At 37.6% G+C, this 21,820-nt stretch overlaps 1 protein-coding gene across 1 annotated transcript in view; it reads right to left on the bottom strand.

Moving 5' to 3' along the window:
- The window catches only part of brinp1 (bone morphogenetic protein/retinoic acid inducible neural-specific 1), a 105,011-nt gene that overhangs the window by 10,133 nt on the left and 73,058 nt on the right, over positions 1-21,820 (bottom strand). Inside the window, exons 5-6 of the mRNA XM_003454968.5 lie at positions 17,283-17,388; positions 3,752-3,988 (exon numbers count right to left, since the gene is read on the bottom strand). Of these exons, the coding sequence (XP_003455016.1) occupies positions 3,752-3,988; positions 17,283-17,388 (343 nt within the window). The remainder of the gene's footprint in view (positions 1-3,751; positions 3,989-17,282; positions 17,389-21,820) is intronic.

Here is a 21,820-nt window from a genome sequence, read left to right as displayed (position 1 = left end):
ACAAAGTAAATTTTATAAGTTATAGTTTACAAGTTTATATCTTCAAACGTGAGTTTTGATATGTTTTTTTTTTTCATGTCTGTACTTTGCTTTTTGTACTTCGACTGCTGTGAGTATCTGAAGAGAAATGAGACTCTCAGCGCAGTAAACACCCTCTCACTCTGTGCTCCCCGACACCTTTTCAAGATTGCTGCCTCAACAAATTTGTTCCAACCAGTGGTGATGATTGTCCTTGTGTCCCTCTTTCTGCCTCTGATAATTCTTGTTTGTCTCTTCAATAGACAACTGCTGTTTTCAACACTAGCTTCAATTTTTGGCAACAATGAGCACGAAGATGTTTGAAAAATACAAAAATACACACGGACAAAAAGGCTTTTATTTGGCGTGCTAATCAACTGAGTCAGTTAATTCAGATTAACTCATTGTTCAAGTCCATCCTTAATACTAAGCTCATTAATTAAACATTTTAATTCCTACAGTTTAAACTGAATACAGTTCAAAAGTAGACAAACAACAAGAGCAATACTTTTGCATTTATAGTGTTTGTTATAAATGCAAAAAGTTTGTTAAAGCTATAAACTTGATGCAATAGTCTACCATGAAAACTATGACATAAATATTGTTGGACACAGTTTAAAACTTTGCTCCACGCTGTTTGAGAAGAACAAATCCCATATTCAAGAGATGCAGTTGTACAGCTGAACCCTCCTGCAGTCCTCCTCAAGACAGTTTAACAGAATTAACCACAGTTGAGAACCCCGTTTCAACCATTGCCGTGAAATGTCAGAATTTCCTCCACCCTCCGCACAGGCATATCAGAGCTCCCTTCCCCTTCTTCTTCAAAGAAGCCAGATTTCTTCTCCTCCCCTGTTTTGAACTTGCCATATCCCTCCACCCAGCTTTCAGAGATGTCAGGTACCTCCCTTTTCCTAGAAAAGCCGGGTGTCTCCAGCACTCAGTATTCAGATATATCTGATTCTCCCACCAAAAAACATCGCTTTTATTGAGTCACTCCCAATGCCAGTTTAATAGTTGCCAAGTCCTTTTATACAGGCTTCAAAGCCGTCAAGGACTCCTTCCTTGAAAGTGCTTCCACATAGTCCTTATCTTAAGCCATCCAGCACACCTTATCTAGAGATTAAAGCTCTCACAATGTAACCACACTTCACCCATTGTGCCATTACATTTCACTTTGTTGTTTTGTATCACATGTATTTTTCACCACATTTTACGGATATCTGCAGAAATAAAAATACAAATAAAAAACCGAGACAATCAAAGAAAATCAATTGAAGTGGTATTAGATAAACTAAACTATGTAGCAGCACCTTGTAGATTTTAAAAAATGACCTTAAATTATAGTCAGATGTAGCACTTTACGGTACTGTAAAAAAGTATTTCCCCTCTTGTTGATTTTATAGTTTTAATGTATTTTTTCACACTTAACTGTTTCAGGTCACTGGGAAAGTTTCATTATTTTACACAGATAACCCGACTAAATAAAAAAAAGTTTTTAATTCATGATTCCATTTATCAAAGGGAGGAAAAAGAGATATCCAAACCTAACAGGCCCTACATCAAAAAAAACAAAAAAACAAATGTCCCCTTTTCTAGCCAGATCCAGACCTATTTACTGCCAGCACGGTGAATCAAAGAGTCAAATATAACCTGTCGGACAAAGTGAAGTAGATTTAAATGTCTCAAGAAGCAACACATCATGCCACAATTTAAAGAAACAGCTGAGAAACAAAGTCATTGACATCTATCAATTTGAAAAGGGCTACAAGTCATTTCTAAGGTTTTTGGACTCAAGCAAACCATGATGACAGCCATTATCCACAAATGAACAAAACAGTGGTGAAGCTTCCGAAGAGCGGCTGGCCTACTGAAAATAGTCCAAGACTACATCAACAACTCATCCAGGAGGTCTTTAAAGAAGCCAAAACAACAACTAAAGAACTGCAGGGCTCTCTTGCCTCAGTTAAGGTCAGTGTTCATGATTCAACAAGAAAGATAAAAAAAAAGAGACTGGGGGAAAATGGCATCCATGGGTGAATTCCAAGGTGAAAACCAGAACACAAAGGCTCATTTCACATTTGCCAAAAACTCATCTTTAGGATTCCCAAGGCTTTTCGGAAAAACGTTCTCAATTTTGCAAAAATTCGTTTTGTATTTACTTGGGTTATCTTTGTGTATTTTAACATTTGTTTTGGATCCAATAGGACAAAGTTTACTTCACACTAAAATTGCACTTTGCAATAACTTGCGTATTGGCTCATTGCCTAGGTTTTGTCTTCAGCCACAATAATGTCTGCATACCCTATGTTTCATAAGGAACAGGTGTAACTTCAGGAATCACTGTAGCTAGCTAGATAAGTAGATAAACCTGTTTGTTCAGTGCTCTGACTCAGTGCTGAGGCAGTATATAGCTAGATAAACTAACTACATGCTAACCACATACAGGCATTGTTTGATAGCCTGACTGTTGTTTTTATATCTGAAAAAAACTATTGTAAAATCCAAGCATGTATTGCATAATTATGTTTTTCTTGACTAAGTTTAATGAGAGAAATTCACTGAATACATTTGACTACAAATGCAGCTGAGTCTGAGCAATATCAACAAAGCAACAGTCACAGCTTCAATGAGCATAAGCAGAGCAGCTGCACCTTTTCTCACAGCCAGTAATGTTATACTGCCACAGCTCTGTCTTTTGAAAGGAATGCTAAGCAATAAATGAATCATGTAGTGTCACATCAGCTCTCTTTTCTATAGTACCTACAGAACATTTCGACCAACCAATGTTGGTGTACCATTTAGTTTAAGCAGCAGAATACTCCAGTGCTGCAAATATTAGCAGGCACTGAATGTGCCCTGTCATTACGTTTACACATGCTGAATTATACAGATTGTCTATATAATCTGATGCTTTGAGGTTTTTGAACCTGTTCTCAAGCATTTATTTTTCAAATGTTTAACAGAGGCCGCCCAACTCTTTGTGCTTTGGTCTGAAAAGAAGTTATGTTCCTTTATTTGGCTTCTTCCAGTGTTCTTTCTTTTCAAGTACTTCTTTGAAGATGTACTGCACTCAGTGACCTTCATGACTAACATTAACTTACCCCTATGGTGCATAAATATATTTATCTGTTGCTGGCAGGTTGTATCGAGACACTTTTATTTCGTATTAATAATAGATATACATGGTGCCTTGCCATAAAACAATAAGGCACAATATGTGTTTTTTCTCTGCTGTGTCCAAAATTCTAGTGTTGCCTTTGTGCCTGCCTTTGCACTCACTTTTACAGACACTTTTACATTGTGTAATTAGTATCTGGTTACCTGATAATTTTGCTATTTACTGTCATTAAAAAAACAGCAGTCCCATGTGAGTGTTTTTCTGATCTCTTCCTAAATGTATCGATTTAGTTGAGGATGAAGACTGATCACCAAGATTGCCAAAGCTACTGACCCTTTGCAGCGGCATTATAAAAATGTATGCTCGTTTTAAAGGTGCTCATTATTTTTCATTAATATGGGTTCTGTTTTCGGAAAAAACACGGAGCTGCCTCAGCTCAAATATTGATAAGCGCTTCAGAATTAAAAGGGCTAAATGTATGAGAGTTTGTCTCTCATAGAAAATTGTAAAACAGAACAAAACAAAAAAGAAGAAATTTTAAAAATCTTAATTTTTAAATGCATGGACATGAGATCTGATTATTCTTATCATATTTAGAAGGATATTCAAGCTTACCAGAGTTTTCAAAGTCTTTGTAGGAGGCTGCCCATGACTCATACATCCCCAGCAGGGTGTTCTCCATGATCTGGATGTCGGTTATAGGACAGTTGCATTGGGGATACTCCTCGGCACACTGACAGATGCATTGGTTGTTATGGCACACATATTCCCCCTCTCCATTGCACATAATGTAGCTCAGAGCTGACTGGACAAATTTCTCTTGCAGGTATTCTGGGAAAATAACCTGCAGGCCTGAAACACAGATAAATGCGAAACAGTTGTTTTAAAAAAACCATAATGGGATAATAAATAAAATACAGAAGAAAATAGAATATAAGAAAAAAACAATATCTAAAAATATGCTGAAAAATATGAGGTAAATGTTGTCTGTCATGCTGCTGTATCTTGAGATGTATACGGCATCTCTTCACAGACCAAGTTACCAGAAAAGAGGGAAAAAGCAATGAAATGACTGACTGCTCTACTAAGATTGCTTTGTGTCATAAGTACTCATTTATTTTTCTAAAGGATGTGCTCCAGCAATCTTCTCTGTTCAGCTAGAACTGCTTGTTCTATGGTGGGTCACTCATGATGACAATGTATAAATCCATGATTTATGCCTGCTCTTGTGTGTCATATTGGTTCGCATATAGCAGTGAATTTATCTCCTGCGGCATTCGTTTTCTAGCATGCATGCATGCATGTACTTTACTGTGTCTTACCATTCATACTTGCTTGTGGTTTGCATACCCAAACTATGCAGCATTCTGCTAATTATAGAGAAATCACAATAGCCGAATGCGTGTTCTTCAGCCCAATTTAGAGCTGAAGCTGAACCTCTTCAGCCTTCACTATCACTGACAAGGTATTTATAATTTCTAGACTCCAAGCCAATCCATATCTCACCCTGGGGATCTCACACAACTGAAGCTTGGACAGCTAACAGTACAGGCTTTCTCTTCAGTCCAAGCCTGGGGAAAACAAATCCCTAGCTCTACAAGCCACTGGATTGGAAAAGAACTAAATAGATTTTTTCCTTCTTGTATGAAACAGCATCTTGGTGAGGCCATATTTTCTTAATGGCTTTTACTTGAGCACAAACAGCGCTTCAGCAGAAAATATGCAACCAGGAACCAGAACAAAACATGTTATTGAATGATGAATGATTGCATTATTTTTGCCACACACATATTATTTTCACCTTTCGGTGAAAACAGAAATCCATTTATGCAAAGTCAACATAATGTTGCTAAAATGAAAGGGAAAGTAAGCATATAATTTCATACTGTGCTCATGAATCATTTTCAATGTGTTGTCAGGGAGTCAAATAGTGTCCCTTATTATGTATGCACATGCAGCAATTAATGCTCCTTATTTTTACCTGCAACATACTCTACAATAAACATATAACTGTGTGCAATTGAGAAACAGATTAAGGCCTTAATAAGTGGGATCTAAAACATAAGCTGATTTCAGGTGAAAGAATTAAAACTAATGCACGCTGTGTTTGGTTATTTCAATCTGCAGTGTTTTATAATTCGTATAAAGGTTGATATTCAGGGATATTTTTGTTTAGAAACATGATGCGAATGCAGTTAAATAAGATTATGTTACTTTAGATCAAATTTCAGGCTTCTGCAAGTAGTTTTACCTTTTGCAACAATTTAATTACTCGCATATTCTTTGTACTAGAGTCTGTGCTTGTAATATGTACCTATTTAATAATAAGTGCCTTTCTCCTGCACAGCTCATCAGAACCACTGCCTATCAGGGAAGAGGAGAACAGAAGGAAGAAGGGATGGTGGGAGTAAAGGGGATGAATAGATCATGTCTGACCACAAAAGAGCTGGGTTGCACAGGGCTTTTTCTCCATCAGGCCTGTCTGGATCCAATATTCATTTAGCTTGATGTATTCCTGGGCTTGAAACTTTAATGTGATTTGTGGGAAAATCCAGATGGCAAGTTCACGGATCAACGCTGCTCACTGACAGTGCTGGTGCCAGCGGCCGGGTGCACAATAACACCAAGTGCCTCAGCCCTCCCCCCTTCCCTCGTCTGTCTAACCATACCTCATACCTCAATCTCTGCATCAACATGTACATATTTTCTTTTTCCGATATCACTCTTGCAACAGGACAATTGCAGCAGGAACGATTTGGGATGCTCAGCACTATGTGTCTTACAGTTTCTTGTTTTCCAGTCTCTTCTTTCACTGTTTATGTCCCGTTCTCTCTGCCTCCCACAGATCTCTACTGTCTTACTTCATTACACTCACTCCTACTGGCCACACACATGCACATACCCTTTGACTCTTCTCCATCATCCTTTGGCTCGCATTCACTCCATCAATCACTCTCCTCATTCCCGTTTCTTCACCTCGTCTGCTCTCCTCTACATTCTCGCACTGAGCAGACACTCAAGAATTGGAAATGCGGTGTCTTGTCCTTCTACTCGTGTGCAGAATGATGTCATGCACAGAAAGTAAATCCATCAGCGTTTGTTAGTGCATTGCAGAATGAGAGAGAGAATTAAAACCTGCAGGCCAAAAATGAAATGAGAAACTAATCAGAGTAAAAACATTTATCTTTGTGACTTACTCGGCTTTGCTGCGTTAGTGCAACAACACGTGAATACACTCAAAATGAATGAGGTTTAAACCTTCTCTCTATGTGGCTCTGAGGCAGGTGCATGTCAAGGAAAACACTACATACTGGCGCTACACTTACCATGATTAAGGAGGAGATGCTGAAATGAAACTGTACTGTATTGGAATTCCTGTGCAGCTCTTTGATAACCCCCAACTTCATGCTCTGTCAGTGCAAATAATTCCCTGCAACCCCTGTGCCTGGCTTGCTCTAAATAAATAAATAGCACCTCAAAATGGCAGTTAATCTCATTGCATACATCCGAGGCTGATATATTTTCTTCACGTAGTTTGGAAGATATAGGCCCGCTACCATTCCGTGAATGCTAAAATCTGAGACTCGGCAACTGTGACTTCGCCTTTTCATTGTGTCTTTTTCGAGAGTGCTCTATTTTTACATGGTGATAGATAGGGTGTGTAGGCCGCAACTGAGGCTTGTAACTGCTTTGGCAAGCAGTTGCCTGCTTATTGGAAAGCCACGCTCCGCCTCATAAGTTACAGTTTCATTAAAGATTAATTGACCATTGTGTGGCCACAATTTCACAAAATAATCATTACTTAATCCACTGGTGCAATAAAGTGCATTACTTCAATGGAGGCATTAAATTACCATTGGAGGTTATCGGTACAGCCATGATACAAAACCAAAGACCTCTGAACTGGATGAGAGTCTGTTTCTCCTCAGTCTAGGCCTACCCAGCCATTCTTGCTGATCCTATATACTTAATACACCATATGAGATTTGCTGCGTTTGCCTATTTCTTAGCAAGCTATGAGGTAAAGGTGCAGCTGAAGTAGCTATTTATCCACTTTTCATTTCTTTGCATAAAGCGCTTTAGGTCTCTGCCTCTGTGTGTGTAGGTGTATGTGTGTGTTGGGCCTGACAGAGGATAACATGTTCCACTGGAGCTATTCTAAGCTCTCAGAATATGTTAGCATTTTTTAAAGTTCTGAATGAGGTGTACTTAGCATTCAAATGGATAATGTGTTGGTGTATCTTTGGTGAGTAGATTATCGCAGATTATCGTAAGTGTTCTAAGCACTTTAGAAGGAAGCAGCTTGAGATGTCAAAATTTAGCATTGCAGTAAGTTTTAAAAAAATGTTGTGGAGAATAATTCTTTGTGACAGTTTAATTAATATTTACACATTTAAAATGTTTTTTTCCTCCCTTTCCTATGGTTTTTGTGGTACATAAATATACAATAAAATGTGTGTATTTGAAATAGCAAAAAAAGGAAAGTGATATTTTATGATATAACAACATATCTTATGATGTACTGAGATACAAGAGCCTGCAAATCCATGATGTGTCTGTGAAAAGACCAAACATATGTCCCACATAATATCTCTATATAGGTTTAGCTTTGATGAAAAGCCACCTATTTAATTTGAACACAAAAAGCAGGCAAGGACGCAGGTGCAGCAATCATTGTAAAAGCATAAATTACTTATAAAAATGGTCTTGGCCTTCAGAGCTCGCTGTCCCTGCTATCTGAAAAAAGAGGAATTGCTGAAATTGCATGCTGAAGCAGTTGCTGAATTGAGCAGGGCAGGCGGTCCAGAGAGGTGGATGAGCTCGACATGATGCTGAATTATTGTCAGTTGTGCTGCACACAGAACACAGAAATACATGTTGGGTCAGAGTAAAAAGTCATTTGGTGATTACTTTTCTTTGCCCACCTTTGACTTTGTAGACCATCATAACAGGACACCAATGCAAACTTGTAGTGTTTCTTTTTTTTTTCACTTTAACACTTTAACAGTGTTCATCCATTTAAGTAGAATTTAGAAATGATTTTTAGTCCTAATACAAAATCGGCTTCAGCAAGTAATTAGATAGGTGGTTGCTGTTGGCTGCATGTGCACTTCAGCTACGCTGTTCAAGCTGTTCTGTCATGTGCTGCCTTGTATCCCTGCACAGCAGTTGTAGTAGTAGGCTTCGGCTGGTGAGATATTGTATTAGTCACACAATCGTGCGCATGCACACACACAGAGAAACGCATACGCCCATGTACATGCGCACGTGCACACCCTTTGCAGTCTCTTGCAGAAATCGCATGTTTTACAAGAACCCCAGAGAGGAGGGGGGCAGACATATGACAAGCCCTGACATTCCCATTTCAGTTATAAAAGATACAACTGCCCTCAAAGTGTCACGATGGGCTGTGTACACACATCAGATCAAAAGCCCAAATTTTGCATCAAACGTCCCTAAACGCAGACATATTGTTCATCTATTTGTATTGAGAAATGCCTTTTTGCTTTACACTCTTCTTATAATAAATAACCTGCTGAATTCTAGACAATCTACTGTACAATAACTTAAATGAGCCATGTGTTTTCAGGCCTGTATTTTAATTACTTCAAGACAGCTTTCAAGACAGCCGAGATAATATCAGCAAAATACATAAATTACAGTTATATGTACTCCTAATAGTCTAACAGCATTAATACAAATGGTCATTGCAGTTTCTGACTTCATAGGAAATCATTTAAAGTGTTCCTCGTTATTATAAAATAACTACTTTTCTTTAAATGCACATCAACTTTTCTTTCGATTTGAGCAAATACAAAAACTGTTTGCAAAAACACTTCCTGTGCCGCATGGGTCTTTTCAAATGCAATAACAAATAAATAAATGAATAAATTTCTAACTGAACTGATGAGAAAAATTCTAAAAAAAAAAAGACTGTGTGGAAAACCACAGCATTTTCAAAAGCGGCAGCTAACAAGACTAAGCAAAAAAGAAAAAGAGATTTATGATCATGCTGGCCCAAATCGAAACTTTCCCCTGAATGGCCACTTCCAATTGAAAGCTGACCTCCAGGTCAACATGGAGAGATTTCATCAGGTTTGGGGTTTTAGCATGTTAGAGGAAGTGAAAAACTTGTTCGCAGCCATCCACCTTTAAAATGATCCTATGTTATAGCTTGTCTTGCCAAGAAGGATGCGTGTTTCGACAAAGGGGAGAGTTGCCTCAGACAAATGCATGGATCCTTCTGAGAGGCAATTCAACAGACATTTGTGACAAACCATGGGGTATAGCCAAAGTTACCCTGTAATTTCTAAACGTCGCCAAATAATTTTAGTTTTGCAGGACCCAGCGAGAAACAGATGAATGTAGCAGGACTGCTTTCTCTGTGCGTACAGAAAAAGAAGCAGAGCAAAGAGAGAGAGGCTGACTGAGTTGGGGGGGGGGGAGATGATGAAAACGCCTCTGTAGATTTATTGTTGTGCTCCTCTCTCTTTATGATTTACATCAGATATTTTTCTTTAGTAAATTATTCACTGGTAACCAGAACAATGTGTTTACTAATATACTTATAGTCCCCAAATCAATTTCTCAACAAGTCCATCATCAAAGAAACTTAATTGATTTGTATGCTTGTTTGTCTTTCCCCGTTTGCAGCATTTTCACTTGAAAAGAGGGACAGGCATCGAGCGACAGAGCAATGAGTATCTAATTCATCACTCTGCGCACGACTTGCCTACAGGGCCAGTTTAATTTATTTTCACTTCACCACTTTGAAAACTGTTGGCTCAGGCTATTCTAACATATTCATAAATCTTCCAAGATAGGCTCATGGCTCTTCCAATATAGGCTCTTGAGGAAACTGGAGAAAGAGAAAAGCATGCAGTGGGGACTGAAAGAAGCAAATTAGTTTGCTTTTGTTTTGGTGCTAATTTATGACAGCCATACTGGAGGTGATTGGATCCTTGCAGGGTAATGGGTTGTGGAGGTTGCTGGGCCTTTTATCGTTCGTTGATGCAGTTAATATACGTTACCAATTTGCAATTTTCAGCCCCAGTACACGTTTTGTCCCTCTGTGTAGGATATCACATTACACAAACAATATTCTATGACTTTGCCCTAATGCATTTAAAGCTCCTACTGGTTTGCCACTTAAAAATACATTTTCTAAATTAATAAACTATAAATACTATCAGATGGCGGGGAATAGATTTGTTATTCCTGTCTCGCTACCTGAAACACACTCTGCAAGAGTTTAAGAAAACCATTAAAATCTAGACTATTTACCTACCATGTGTTAATCCCCTCTTTCATTTAATTCTCATTCCTCAGTAAGCTATTTTTACTTCTAGGTCCCAGAGGAGGCTGAAAGTGAGAATCCAGCCAAAACCAATATCATCAGGTTTTTAAACATTAGCCTAGAGAGAGGACGAACAAATAAAAAACAAATTGATGAGGGAGAATAAAAGTACATTTAACTCCCAGCTGTAGTAAAACTGAATAGTGTGCATCTTTCAGTCAGATCTAAAATAAAAATAAAAAACAAGCCAATTCCTAAAAAGTCTACATTCCAATCATTCAAAAAATTCATTAAAGGTAAAAGCCTTTGTAGGTTTTATGTTATATCATTATTATTATTATTGTTAATTATAATTAATTAGTTTGTGACAAAAAATGCAACTGTATCATGCCAAATATTATCACTGTCTGCAACTTAATACCATAATTTATGTTGAATCTATGATTTCATCACGGGTGTCTAGAAAAAAACACTTTTTTATAACTCATCTTCCAAGGACTGCCAATAAAATACTCCACATAGCATGCACTCAGATGCCAAACCAGGCAAAATGTAATACTGAAACCTTCACAGTGATATTACGTTTAAGCAATGGGAGGGTACATATTTAACAGATAAAAGCTTTGCTAAGTCATGCATGAATTTTAATTCTGGTGATTGCTGAAAAGGAAAGTGAGAAAATAAGGAGAGCGAGTACAAGGGTTATTTGAAAAATATTGTACAAAGCAAAACTGTGGGAGAAAACTGAGTTTAGGCTTTGATAGGTAGCTCCCTTGATGTGAGATTACACTACAACATTCTAATCTAAATTTAAGTTAAAGCAAAGGGAATATCCAGGGAGTGTCATATCCGCAATGTGTTATCTTTGGCTCACAGCCCCACAGCTTACAAAGAGCAGACCACAGGGGTGGGAAGGAGGGGAAAAACATTCCCCTTTGAAAATTCTTTTATTTCGGAAAGACAGTCTAGGTGTCTTTAGGAGAAATTCTGACCACAACTACATTCACTAGCTTGTATATTACTTGCCTTTTTTTTCTTTTTTCCTTTTTTTCCCAAGTCAGAGTGTGGTCCTGGACCAATTTAAACCTAATCCTACCGAAGCAAATTACTAAAAAACTGAAAAAAAATAATCACAGGTTTGTAATTGGTTATTTGTACATTTGTATTCGTATGCTTGTAACCTGATAAAGTACAGAGGTCTGGATTTAAAAAAAAATAATAAAAATAATAAAACCAGAAAAAAAGTCATGATTAAAAGTTTAATTAGAAGAATGAAATAGAGTGGGTTTTCTATTAATGCATCTGTGTTGTAACTCACGTGACCCTGCATATTAATATGATCCCTTTATTTAATTCATAAGCAATTAAAATGGCTAGTCTAGATTATACTGTTTTTCATTTCCGTCTATTCATTCACATAAAATGAAGAAGACGTGGCATAAGCATCACACATAAATGCCCATTGTACACAATATGGAAGATGATTTGGATTGCTGAAGAGTCCAGTTAAATTAAAAAATAGCATGAAAAACAATGGTAAAAAACACAGAGTGGAGAACCTGCGAAAAAGGTGAGGTAAGACAAATGAACACAAATATAATCACAAAAAAAAAAACACAAAACTGAGAATAAAATGTACTTGAAAAGTCTCATTTTGGATCATCACAAATGACTACAGTTTCATCACTTACATATTAAATAGACCGCAAACAGGAATTCTGCAGGTGTACCATCTAAAAGTGTCATTCAGAATTGCTTTCTGTAGCCACCTCCTTCAAAAGCACTTTCCCCATGCACTTCTAGTGCTGACAGTAGAGAAAATATATGTAAACAGGAGAAGCTACATGGAAAAATCATAAAAACTTGAATAATGGAAATGAACCACTTTGCGTATGTTATCCTTCTTACCATCCAGACTTCATCAGGATGCAAAAAGATTCAGGCTGAGTCAGGCTCTTTTTTTTATTTTTAGAGAGAAGAGATTTTCTCCTGGTGTCTCAAACTAACAACTATGCTTGTTCAGTCTTTTTCTAACTGTACTGTCATGAACTTTTACATTTAACATGCTAACTGAGGCCTGTAGAGTCTGAGAAGCAGCTCTTAGGTTTTTTGCCATTTCTCTGAGGATTGCAGGGTCTGACCTTGGGGCGAATTTGGTGGGATGTTTACTCCTGGGATGAATATTGTGTTAACACACACCTGAATGGTTCAGGCCAGCAAACTGTCAAAATGTCTGCTTTTATAGAGGTGCTCACACTTCCCCCTGATAAATGAATCAAGTACGTTTGATTAAGAGCACCTGTTTGCTACTTCCTCTTCCTCTAGAAGCAATATTGGTATACTTAGTTTGTGTCCCGTGTCCTGTGAAGACTTTTTTTAATGACTGTATGCATGTTCACATATTACTGTGATATTCTTATTTTAAATTGTACAAATTAATATTTTGCAAGAAATGTACAATAACAAATACAATTTTAACAGTAGACAATGTTGGAGAAATTGGGTTTTCATAAATATATATATACATATATATATATATGTGTATGTATGTATGTATGTATGTATGTATGTATGTATGTATGTATGTGTGTGTGTGTGTGTGTGTGTGTGTGTGTGTGTGTGTGTGTATATATATGTAGTCCTTGAACACATCAAAGAATTTCTATATGCAGAAATGAGGTAGTTTGTTTGACCTTCAACCATTGTCACATCAGGCATGTAGGTATAGGCATGCATGCATTAAATTAAAAAAACTACACTGTTAATATTACTTGTTGAAAATAATTTTAGTAATAACTTTAGAAATAAGATAATTTCAAACTAAATGTTGCATGGTGATGTGTATTTTCATATTAGATAGCAGGCAGTGATCTGCGATCTTCCACATTGGCCAGTTGTGACTCCTCCCCACAGTTTAAATGCCAAAAGTTAGCATTTTAGCTAATTGTCTGGTAAAAGGTCAATAGGCATTTGTAAATGAGACACATGGTGGGCGTTCATTAGATGTGCTGAGAGCTGCTAGTGCTTATTAGAGTAGCACTGGGCCCAGCCAATGTCATCCTCCTCAAGGGACAGTCTGAGAAGTTCATTTATGGTGTATTGTAAAAAGAGGACAATGCTGTCAAAGCTGTTATTTTTTGGGCCACTCAATGCAAAGGCCAGTCTAGGGACACAGTAAATCTTGCAGAGAATTGAACTGTGTTTGTCTAAAGAGGAAAAAAATGCTTTTGGAGCCACCATGACACTTACAGTCCTCCCTTACAGTGGAGAAACAAGAAAAACATGCTGCTGAGATGACAATTTATATTTCGTGTGTTCTGATTATGTATGTCACTTCCACTTATCTAAATGTCATCGGTATCGGTTTAGCTGAAGGAACAGCAGAACAATGAAAGCAATTATCCGACTGAACCCATGGGGCTCCTGGATTTTATATGCATTGTAGCTTTTTTTCTGCTGAATATGTTGTTTGCTTGATGTAGGTGGTGGCATTAGGAGAATCCAGGATCATTTACACATTCATTACCCCTTCATTTATTAAGAGTTGGTCCGAGACAGGCTAAATCATGGCTACTCACTCAGCTCATCTCTTGAAAAGCAGTGTTCTCCCCACTGTGTGGTACTTGCAACTAGTTATAATTCATCACTTCCCACCTGCAGTCGAGACCAAAGCTAGTTCTATGTGCCTACTCTCCTTCACAAATACTCTTTTGGTCATGATAATGATTTTGGTAATTTACACCAAGACCTTTCTTCTTTTTTTTAATGAGCCCTCCACCACTGAGAGTTGTCCATAAAGACTTCCCTTTATATTAATATAACCTAAACTGTTTGAGTTTTAAAACAACACACTGGCATGGTTTTTGTTTTTGTTTTGTTTTTAATCTGACCATCATGTGACAAACATTTAAATGACATAATACGATCCTCGCACTAGCAGCAATGTGAAATAACCTAACTAGCCGAACAATAAGTAGTATACCCTAGCACCATATATTAGTCACAAAAAATGTTCAGCCATTCATTTGCTCAACTATTAATCAGCTACAGAGCAACACTCCTGGTATTGTCTGTTTCTAGCTATACAGTTTTTGCTTATGGACTTCTTTTATAATTGAAAAAAATAATATTATTTTTATTTCATACATTAATTGTATTACAATCCATATTATGGATTGATTGTTTTAATCCCTACACTTTATTTCCACTGTAAAATTACTTTATAAATCCATAATTGTGCCCACTATAACTGTGCTATCCCTAAGGATTGTACAACAAGTTTAAACATACAGTCACTGTGGATACATCAAGCAATGGCCACTGTTTGATAATTCTAGAGGCGCTATAGTCCCGAGTCTTCTTTGTCATATTTTTTTTATTTATGTTATGATGCATTGAATGTTTTGAGTTGATAAAAGTTCTGGACTGCGGGCAGACCAGTTCAGCACCTGGACAAAGCCACAGCGGTGTAACAGCTGCACCATGCATTTAGCATTGTCTTGCTGAACTATGCAAGACCTTCCCTCTATAAGACATTGTCTGGATGGAAGGACGTGCTACTTTAAAACCTGCATACACCTTTCAGCACTGATGTTGCCTTTCCAGATGTGCAACGCAACAGTACCATAAGCACTCACACACCTCCGTACCATCAGAGATGCAGGCTTATGAAGTGAGTGCTGATAATCTGGAGTACAAGGCATCCATGTTTTCCAAAAAGACTTTTACATTTAACATGTATGGTAGAAGACAATGGTGTTACTGGATCATCTTTACATACGGCATCTTCTTTGCATGATAGAGCTTTAACCTGTATTTATGGATGGCACAGCGAACTCTGCTCACAGAGAGTGATTCCTGATAGTGTTTTCTGAGCCCATGCAGTGATTTCCATGACAGAATCATACATGTATTAAATGCCATGCCGCCTGAGAGCCTGAAGACCACAGGCACCCAACACTAATTTTCCACTTCATCTCTCAGAAAGGCAGACATTTCTACATATTCTCAGTATCTTTTTATATTATGGACTATAGATGATGAAAGTCTTTGCAATTTTACACCGAGGAACATTATTCTGAAATTGTTCCACAATTTTTAAATGCAGATCATTGCATTCTGTTTTTATTTGTATTTTCCTCCGAGTCCAAACTTTTTCTGAATTGGGATGGCAAAGAGTTCAACTTTTTTGCAGCAGTGCCTCACAGATCAAGGTAAAGACTACCTAGATGTTTGTGTTTATGTTGTAACTGAGGTAAAACGGCATGTAAAGTAAAGCTATAACGACTTTTAAACTGCAAACAAATGTTCTTTACAAAAACAGATGGCTACTCTGATCTGAGAAAAGTATATTGTTTAATAGGAGATAAAAAAAAATAAACTACAACTAAACTGAAAAAATAAACTCATCTAAACTGAACCATTTTCTTGACAACTATAAGTTGTATTAAATGGTTGGGTCTCATTATTAACATATTTGATCAGCATAGACCTTAAAAGCTCTCTACTGACTACATCCCTCTTCATGGGCTGAGTGAAGTGCCATCACTTTGAAGAGCACCACAGTTATTGAAGAAGTTACACCATCAGCTGTCCTCTAATTAAAAGCAGAAACAATGATTGCTCTCCAAAGAACACATTTTCAGACAAACTCTTAACACCCCCGCCACCACCACCGCTCTCTGGTACACATAAGCATACACAGTATACACACACACACACCCCAATATAATTTGGTTTAATAAAAATTGCTAAGCCTGTAACCAATCATAAAAGCATTCGCTTTCTAGTGGAGTTATTATCAAACCAAAAGAAAGAATCTTTTCCGGGCCTGTCATCTATCAATTCCGTGACAAAGCACTCTTCAAAGCACAAGGCTAATACATTTGGTGCATGACAATAAAGCTTTTCCCAAAACCTATAGAGTGCTTTGAGTAAGTGGCAGCCAAGGACTTAAAAGTGTTTCTTTGACAAACCACTTAGTTTTCTGACTTTGGAGAAGGAATAATGATCCCTTCTGAGAGGGAGATGGAGATGTGTGGATTAAAAATAGGCCTATGTGATTTTCAAACTAGTTCTAATAACCTGCATAAACTGAAATAAATCAAAGAAGCAATCACACTTCTCAAACACTTGACCACAGTTACAGAGTCTTTCATCATTCGTTTTCCCCAGGGTGACTGACACTGCATGTAATTCCTCTCTTAAGCTAATTGTTAGCTCTCTTAGAAAGACAGACCTATTTTAATTTAAAAGAACATCACCATTCATGGGTACATTTGCTATGTGCACTGACCAAGGTATGATCCATGAGCAAAGTAGATTCATTTTCGAATACTGATAATTCCTAATGAAAGAAACTCCTGTATAAATAGCGAGCTTGTTCCTATAAACCATAATATGGCTCCAGCACTGTCAAAAAAACACTGTCTAAACACCTTGTTTCATTTGTCTTATTACACATTGCAGCTACACAGAAAGTGCTACTTTGTACTCTCACGACTGATTAGTTTGCACTGTTCAAACAACTGTTTTGGAGACCTGTCTTTGATCAAAGCTTAGAAAGACTTAAGACACAATCACATTAGAACACAAGCGCACGTCTATAACCAGAACACTGTGCTGAAATCCCCAGATGGGAATGGGGAGCAATTCTATCCCCATCCCAGTGCCAATTAAAAAATGCATTGACTTTCAATTCTTCAGAAACCACAAGCCATTTCTTTAGTCCACCTCAGACTATTTCATCTAAGTGTATAGATGTCATTTCATTTTAGAGGTCAAGCGAAAGTTTGACCCTCCTTCTTTGTGACAGCCAGCATTCTGGGGATGAATGTGGGCAGTGTTTACCTTGTAGATGAAGCTTGCTCTCAGGGCTCTGCAGAAGGATTGAGCTAACCGAGTCCAGATTGTCATAGCTACTGCATCCCAGCGGGCCCGTCCGTGTCTCTGTCACCTGCAAGAGAATTAGGACTCAAATGAAAGCCACATTTCAGATTCACTTTGTGTACTTGTGTGCATGCGGGCATGCAAACGTCTGCGTGCCCGGTGTGTTCAAGTATTACTACACTATTTCACGACTACATATCTGTGTTTCATCTATTGGGCTTCCTCTGTAGTCTGCTCGATGTAGTATTTCTCATTTAAAAGCAGCCATCACACAACAAACCACCCTTTAACAATGTTTAAGTGTATTAGACACTTTCCCTGTTTGAGCTACTTAGGCTACGTTCACACTGCAGGCGAAAGCGCATCAAATCCGATTTTTTTGACCCTATGCGACCCATATCCGATCATGAACGGCACAAATCCGATATTTTCAAATCCGATCTGGGTCACTTTCGTATGTGGTACTGAATCCGATACATATCCGATGTTTTAGAAAGCGACTGCTGTTTGAACGGTCATGTCGCATTAAATCCGTCTTTTACGTCACTGACACAAGACAGACGCCAATTATCAGCGCCGGAGAAGCGCCCGAGAGGACATCGCGAACGCTTCCTGGCCATCCAGTGTAGATGTCAGTGAAACTGTTGGGAAGACAACGTGAACATTTTATTTGTACTGTATAATCTGCAGATTCTGACAGAAATCTGCAGCTATCCTTTGAAGCACCGCTCCTCTAAAACAGCAATAAGGATAATTATTAGGTTATTTACATTATTATGTAAATAACAGAATAATTTAAAGCAAAAATTGGGAAACGTAAAGTCCGAAGTCTTTATATTAAGGGCCATCAGTCAAACACTATTGTTTGGTCTGGGTCTAAACAGAGCGCGTTGTGTGTGACGTCTTCTTTTGCGCATGCGGGCCGCTTTGAGCGTTCACACTAGAGCACGTTTGCTGTCGCATTTTATTTGTAGTGTGAACAAGCAGACAAAAAAATCGGATTTGATAAAAAAATCGGAATTGAGCATTAAGACCTGCAGTGTGAACGTAGCCTTGGAGTCTCATACGTACAGACTGTACAGCATTCACACTATTGTTATTACACCACCAGGCAAATAATGTATTGAGAACTAACTGACTCAGTTATTTTCCACAAAGCTGATGTTCATCTTGCCAGAAGAATGTGAATTATTTTGGGGGATTTTTCCAAGCTGTTTTGCAGGAGTAACATTTTTGAACTATGGGATTGTTCTGTTCCAAACTATAAAACAATAAAAATCTTTATCTATGACAAAAAAAAGAAAATGCAACAAAAATAAAACAATGTGAGCATAACAGAAAGTATTGAAATCAGAAATCTGTCCAGGCTCAGTTATTTGTTGTAGTCAAACCTGTGTCAAGGATTTTGAAAGAATCTTTTTATCTCAGAGGCATAACAAATAAATCAATACATATAAAGAAATTAAAACAAAACAACAAAATTTGCAAACAATGATCCACATGTTTGTTCACCAGATTTAATTGAATCTGTCTGCTGCACAAGTCCTCAAATTAGTCATTTTTCTACATTCTAACATCTGAAATGATTGAAGTGCTTCTGAAACTACCCATTTAAGCAAAAAGATCCCTGAAATTCCTGACATAAAAGACTGTTTTCAGTTGTAAATAGTGCAATGATATTTGTTAGGAGGTATGTGGGGTAGAGGAGGCGCAGACTAACCTGCCTTTGAACAGTGAAAAATATTTGGATTGAGAATATATCACAGTTTGGATTGAAATACAACTTTTTAGAATATTTTACATATTGTATCAATGCTTAATTTTTAAATTTGGTTTGAGATTATGCCAATTTAAAACACATAGGATTGGTAATTATAGTTTTGTGCCCTTACAAGATTATATATTGCAAACAAAAATGATTTAAAATTGAACTCATTAAAATGTATGAAAAACAAGGTGAGCTTTTGTATCCACAGAGGGCTTTAGAAGGGCTGGGGAGACTGAGGGAACGTTAAAGACAGAACACAGAGACAAAGGCTGCGATTGATGGGACATGACAACAAGACTGACATCCACAGGAGACACTGAGGACAAAACACAGGGAAAGGGAAACACTAAAGGGAACTAAACCAAAACCAGAGAGATAAACACAATAATCAGAAAACTCATTAGCGCATGAAAACTAAACGAGGAAACATAAGACACTCACACAATAATGATTAAACAAGATTCAAAACACTGGGTCAAGACCCAGAACCGTGACATTCATATCTGTTGTGAGATGGATTTTCACCACAGACAGCTTCAGTAACTTATATTCCACATTTGTGTGTGTGTGTATGATTGACAGTGTGATATCATTTTTTCCTGTCTTTAATTTTGATACTATACCAGATGGTGGGCTGACAAGCACGAAATTAGACAGATGTAAATCTACCCCTGGCATCAGGCGGCAAAATCAGAAGACAGACAGGGACAGACTGGAGGAGAACTATATAATCTTCATATTCAATCAATATGCTCTTGAATAAATCTTGCTATATTAGGGCACACGCTAGAGATGCAATAGCTTTTTGTTTTTGTTTTGTTTGTTCTTCATATTTGACGATAACACTGACATTCGGTATCTGTAGATCACGGTATGCCACTGTTGCATATTATTTGTTAAAATAATAAAACACAAAATTTTAATGACTGAAATTAAATGAATGGAGTGTGAAAGAAACATACAGAGATTGGAAATACTATTTACAAATGTCACGCTAGCATTGTGGTATTTTCCACCAAACAAATGTTTTACTGGTCTTTTCCTTTAAGATACAAATGGGAAAAAGTGGTTGATCCACTGAAGCATTACTATTTTAAATTAAAACTCATACAGTACCTGTTGTTTACGGCACTGTAAGTAACTGAACTCCTGATTTGCAGCTTAGAAATTCACATTTTACTGCCTTCATAATATAAGGGCTTATACCAGTTTAATTTTAATCACATTCAAAGAAATTTCCTTTCAACAAAGGCTAGCATGCATGACTTTTAAAAACTATTAATGAGGTAATAATGATCACCTCCTTGCAGTTTTTAGCCACAATTCATTAGTTTGGTTAAAAGAAATAAAGAACCGAATGGCAAAGGTTTTGAGGTTTTGAGGTGCTGAGGTGCACTTGAATGTGTACATCTGCACTGATAACAGAACGACGCAGTCACACTTTGCCATTCATATTTTTGCTGACCCAGCTCTTTTCCTCCCTTTTTTGTTGTTCTTATTGTGAAATGAAAGACCTCCTTCAAAAGGTTGTATTGCATGACCCAGGGTGACTGAACAAAGGTGGATATCTGTCGCTTCGGGACATCTCCCATGTGACAAAATAGGTGATTTCATGGGCAAGCTAAGGGATATTTAGATCTGTACTTTCACACAAATTATGTGCATATATATGAACACTTGCTTCTTGCCATTTTTCTTCACAGCCAGTTTTCTATGGAGTTATTTGCTCCAAGAATTATGGTTCCAAATTAAGAGCACACCCGGCTTTAAGGATTAGAGACTGACCCTTGTAATCTGGATGACCTTAGGAGAGCGTAGTGCATTACTTGTTAGGCTCTGTCTTTTCATTTTCTCCACCACACACCATAAGAATGCTATGCACCAGATTATGAAAATGGAGTGTAACGTAATAAAAATACAAGGAGCAATCAAAGGACTGAAGTGGGCCAAGGGGGACTTAGAGGATTTGGATTATTAAGCAGAACACAACAGTGGAATCCCACTGGGCCCAGACTGTATAACAGTCCACAGACAGAAACCATGGTTCTGGAACAACCATCTAATTGTCATCTGTCACCACGAAAATCATCTAACCAAGTAAATAAGAGATGATGCACAGGAGATCTAAAGGTGCAGGTTCTGTTGGTGACTAAATGCACATATATTACTCCCCGAGCCCCATATATCAAAAAAAACTAAGTTTTTCCTGTGCAAAGTTCTCTGTTTTTCAAAATGCAAAATATAGCTTCATGACATACATACCAGGCAGCTGCAGTACATCAGGTGCATGTAGGAGTATGTGTGGGTACTTGTGGGTAACGTTTGCATACAGTGTCTGTGCATTCAGACTCAATCATGTTGCTTGTTTCTTGGGAACCAGTTGCATATATAATGATCAGTGGCTAAGTAGCTACTCCATGAAACATTTTGACCTCAAGCAAATCTGCAAATTTTGATTTACATGTTTACATCTCAAGCTATGTATTTATAGTCCATCATCTTTCTCACTTTATTTGATTTGAATTGGCCTAGTTAACTTGCTTTAATTGGGTATCTGCCTTTCCAGCACACAGGCCCATTCACTTCACATCTATAGCTGACCTTTCTAATGCACCTGCCTTTCATTAAGCGCCAATTGGAATTTCTTTAATACAAAGAGGAACATTTGACAGTTAACATCATAGGTAAAGGTCATTTTGTGAAAACTGTGCAATGGAAAAAAAGAATCTCA

This window comes from Oreochromis niloticus, linkage group LG7 (genome assembly GCF_001858045.2).
Source record: "Oreochromis niloticus isolate F11D_XX linkage group LG7, O_niloticus_UMD_NMBU, whole genome shotgun sequence".
NCBI lineage: Eukaryota > Metazoa > Chordata > Actinopteri > Cichliformes > Cichlidae > Oreochromis > Oreochromis niloticus.
The sequence above is the reverse complement of the archived record's forward strand: the minus strand, read 5'-3'. Positions and strand labels throughout refer to the sequence as shown.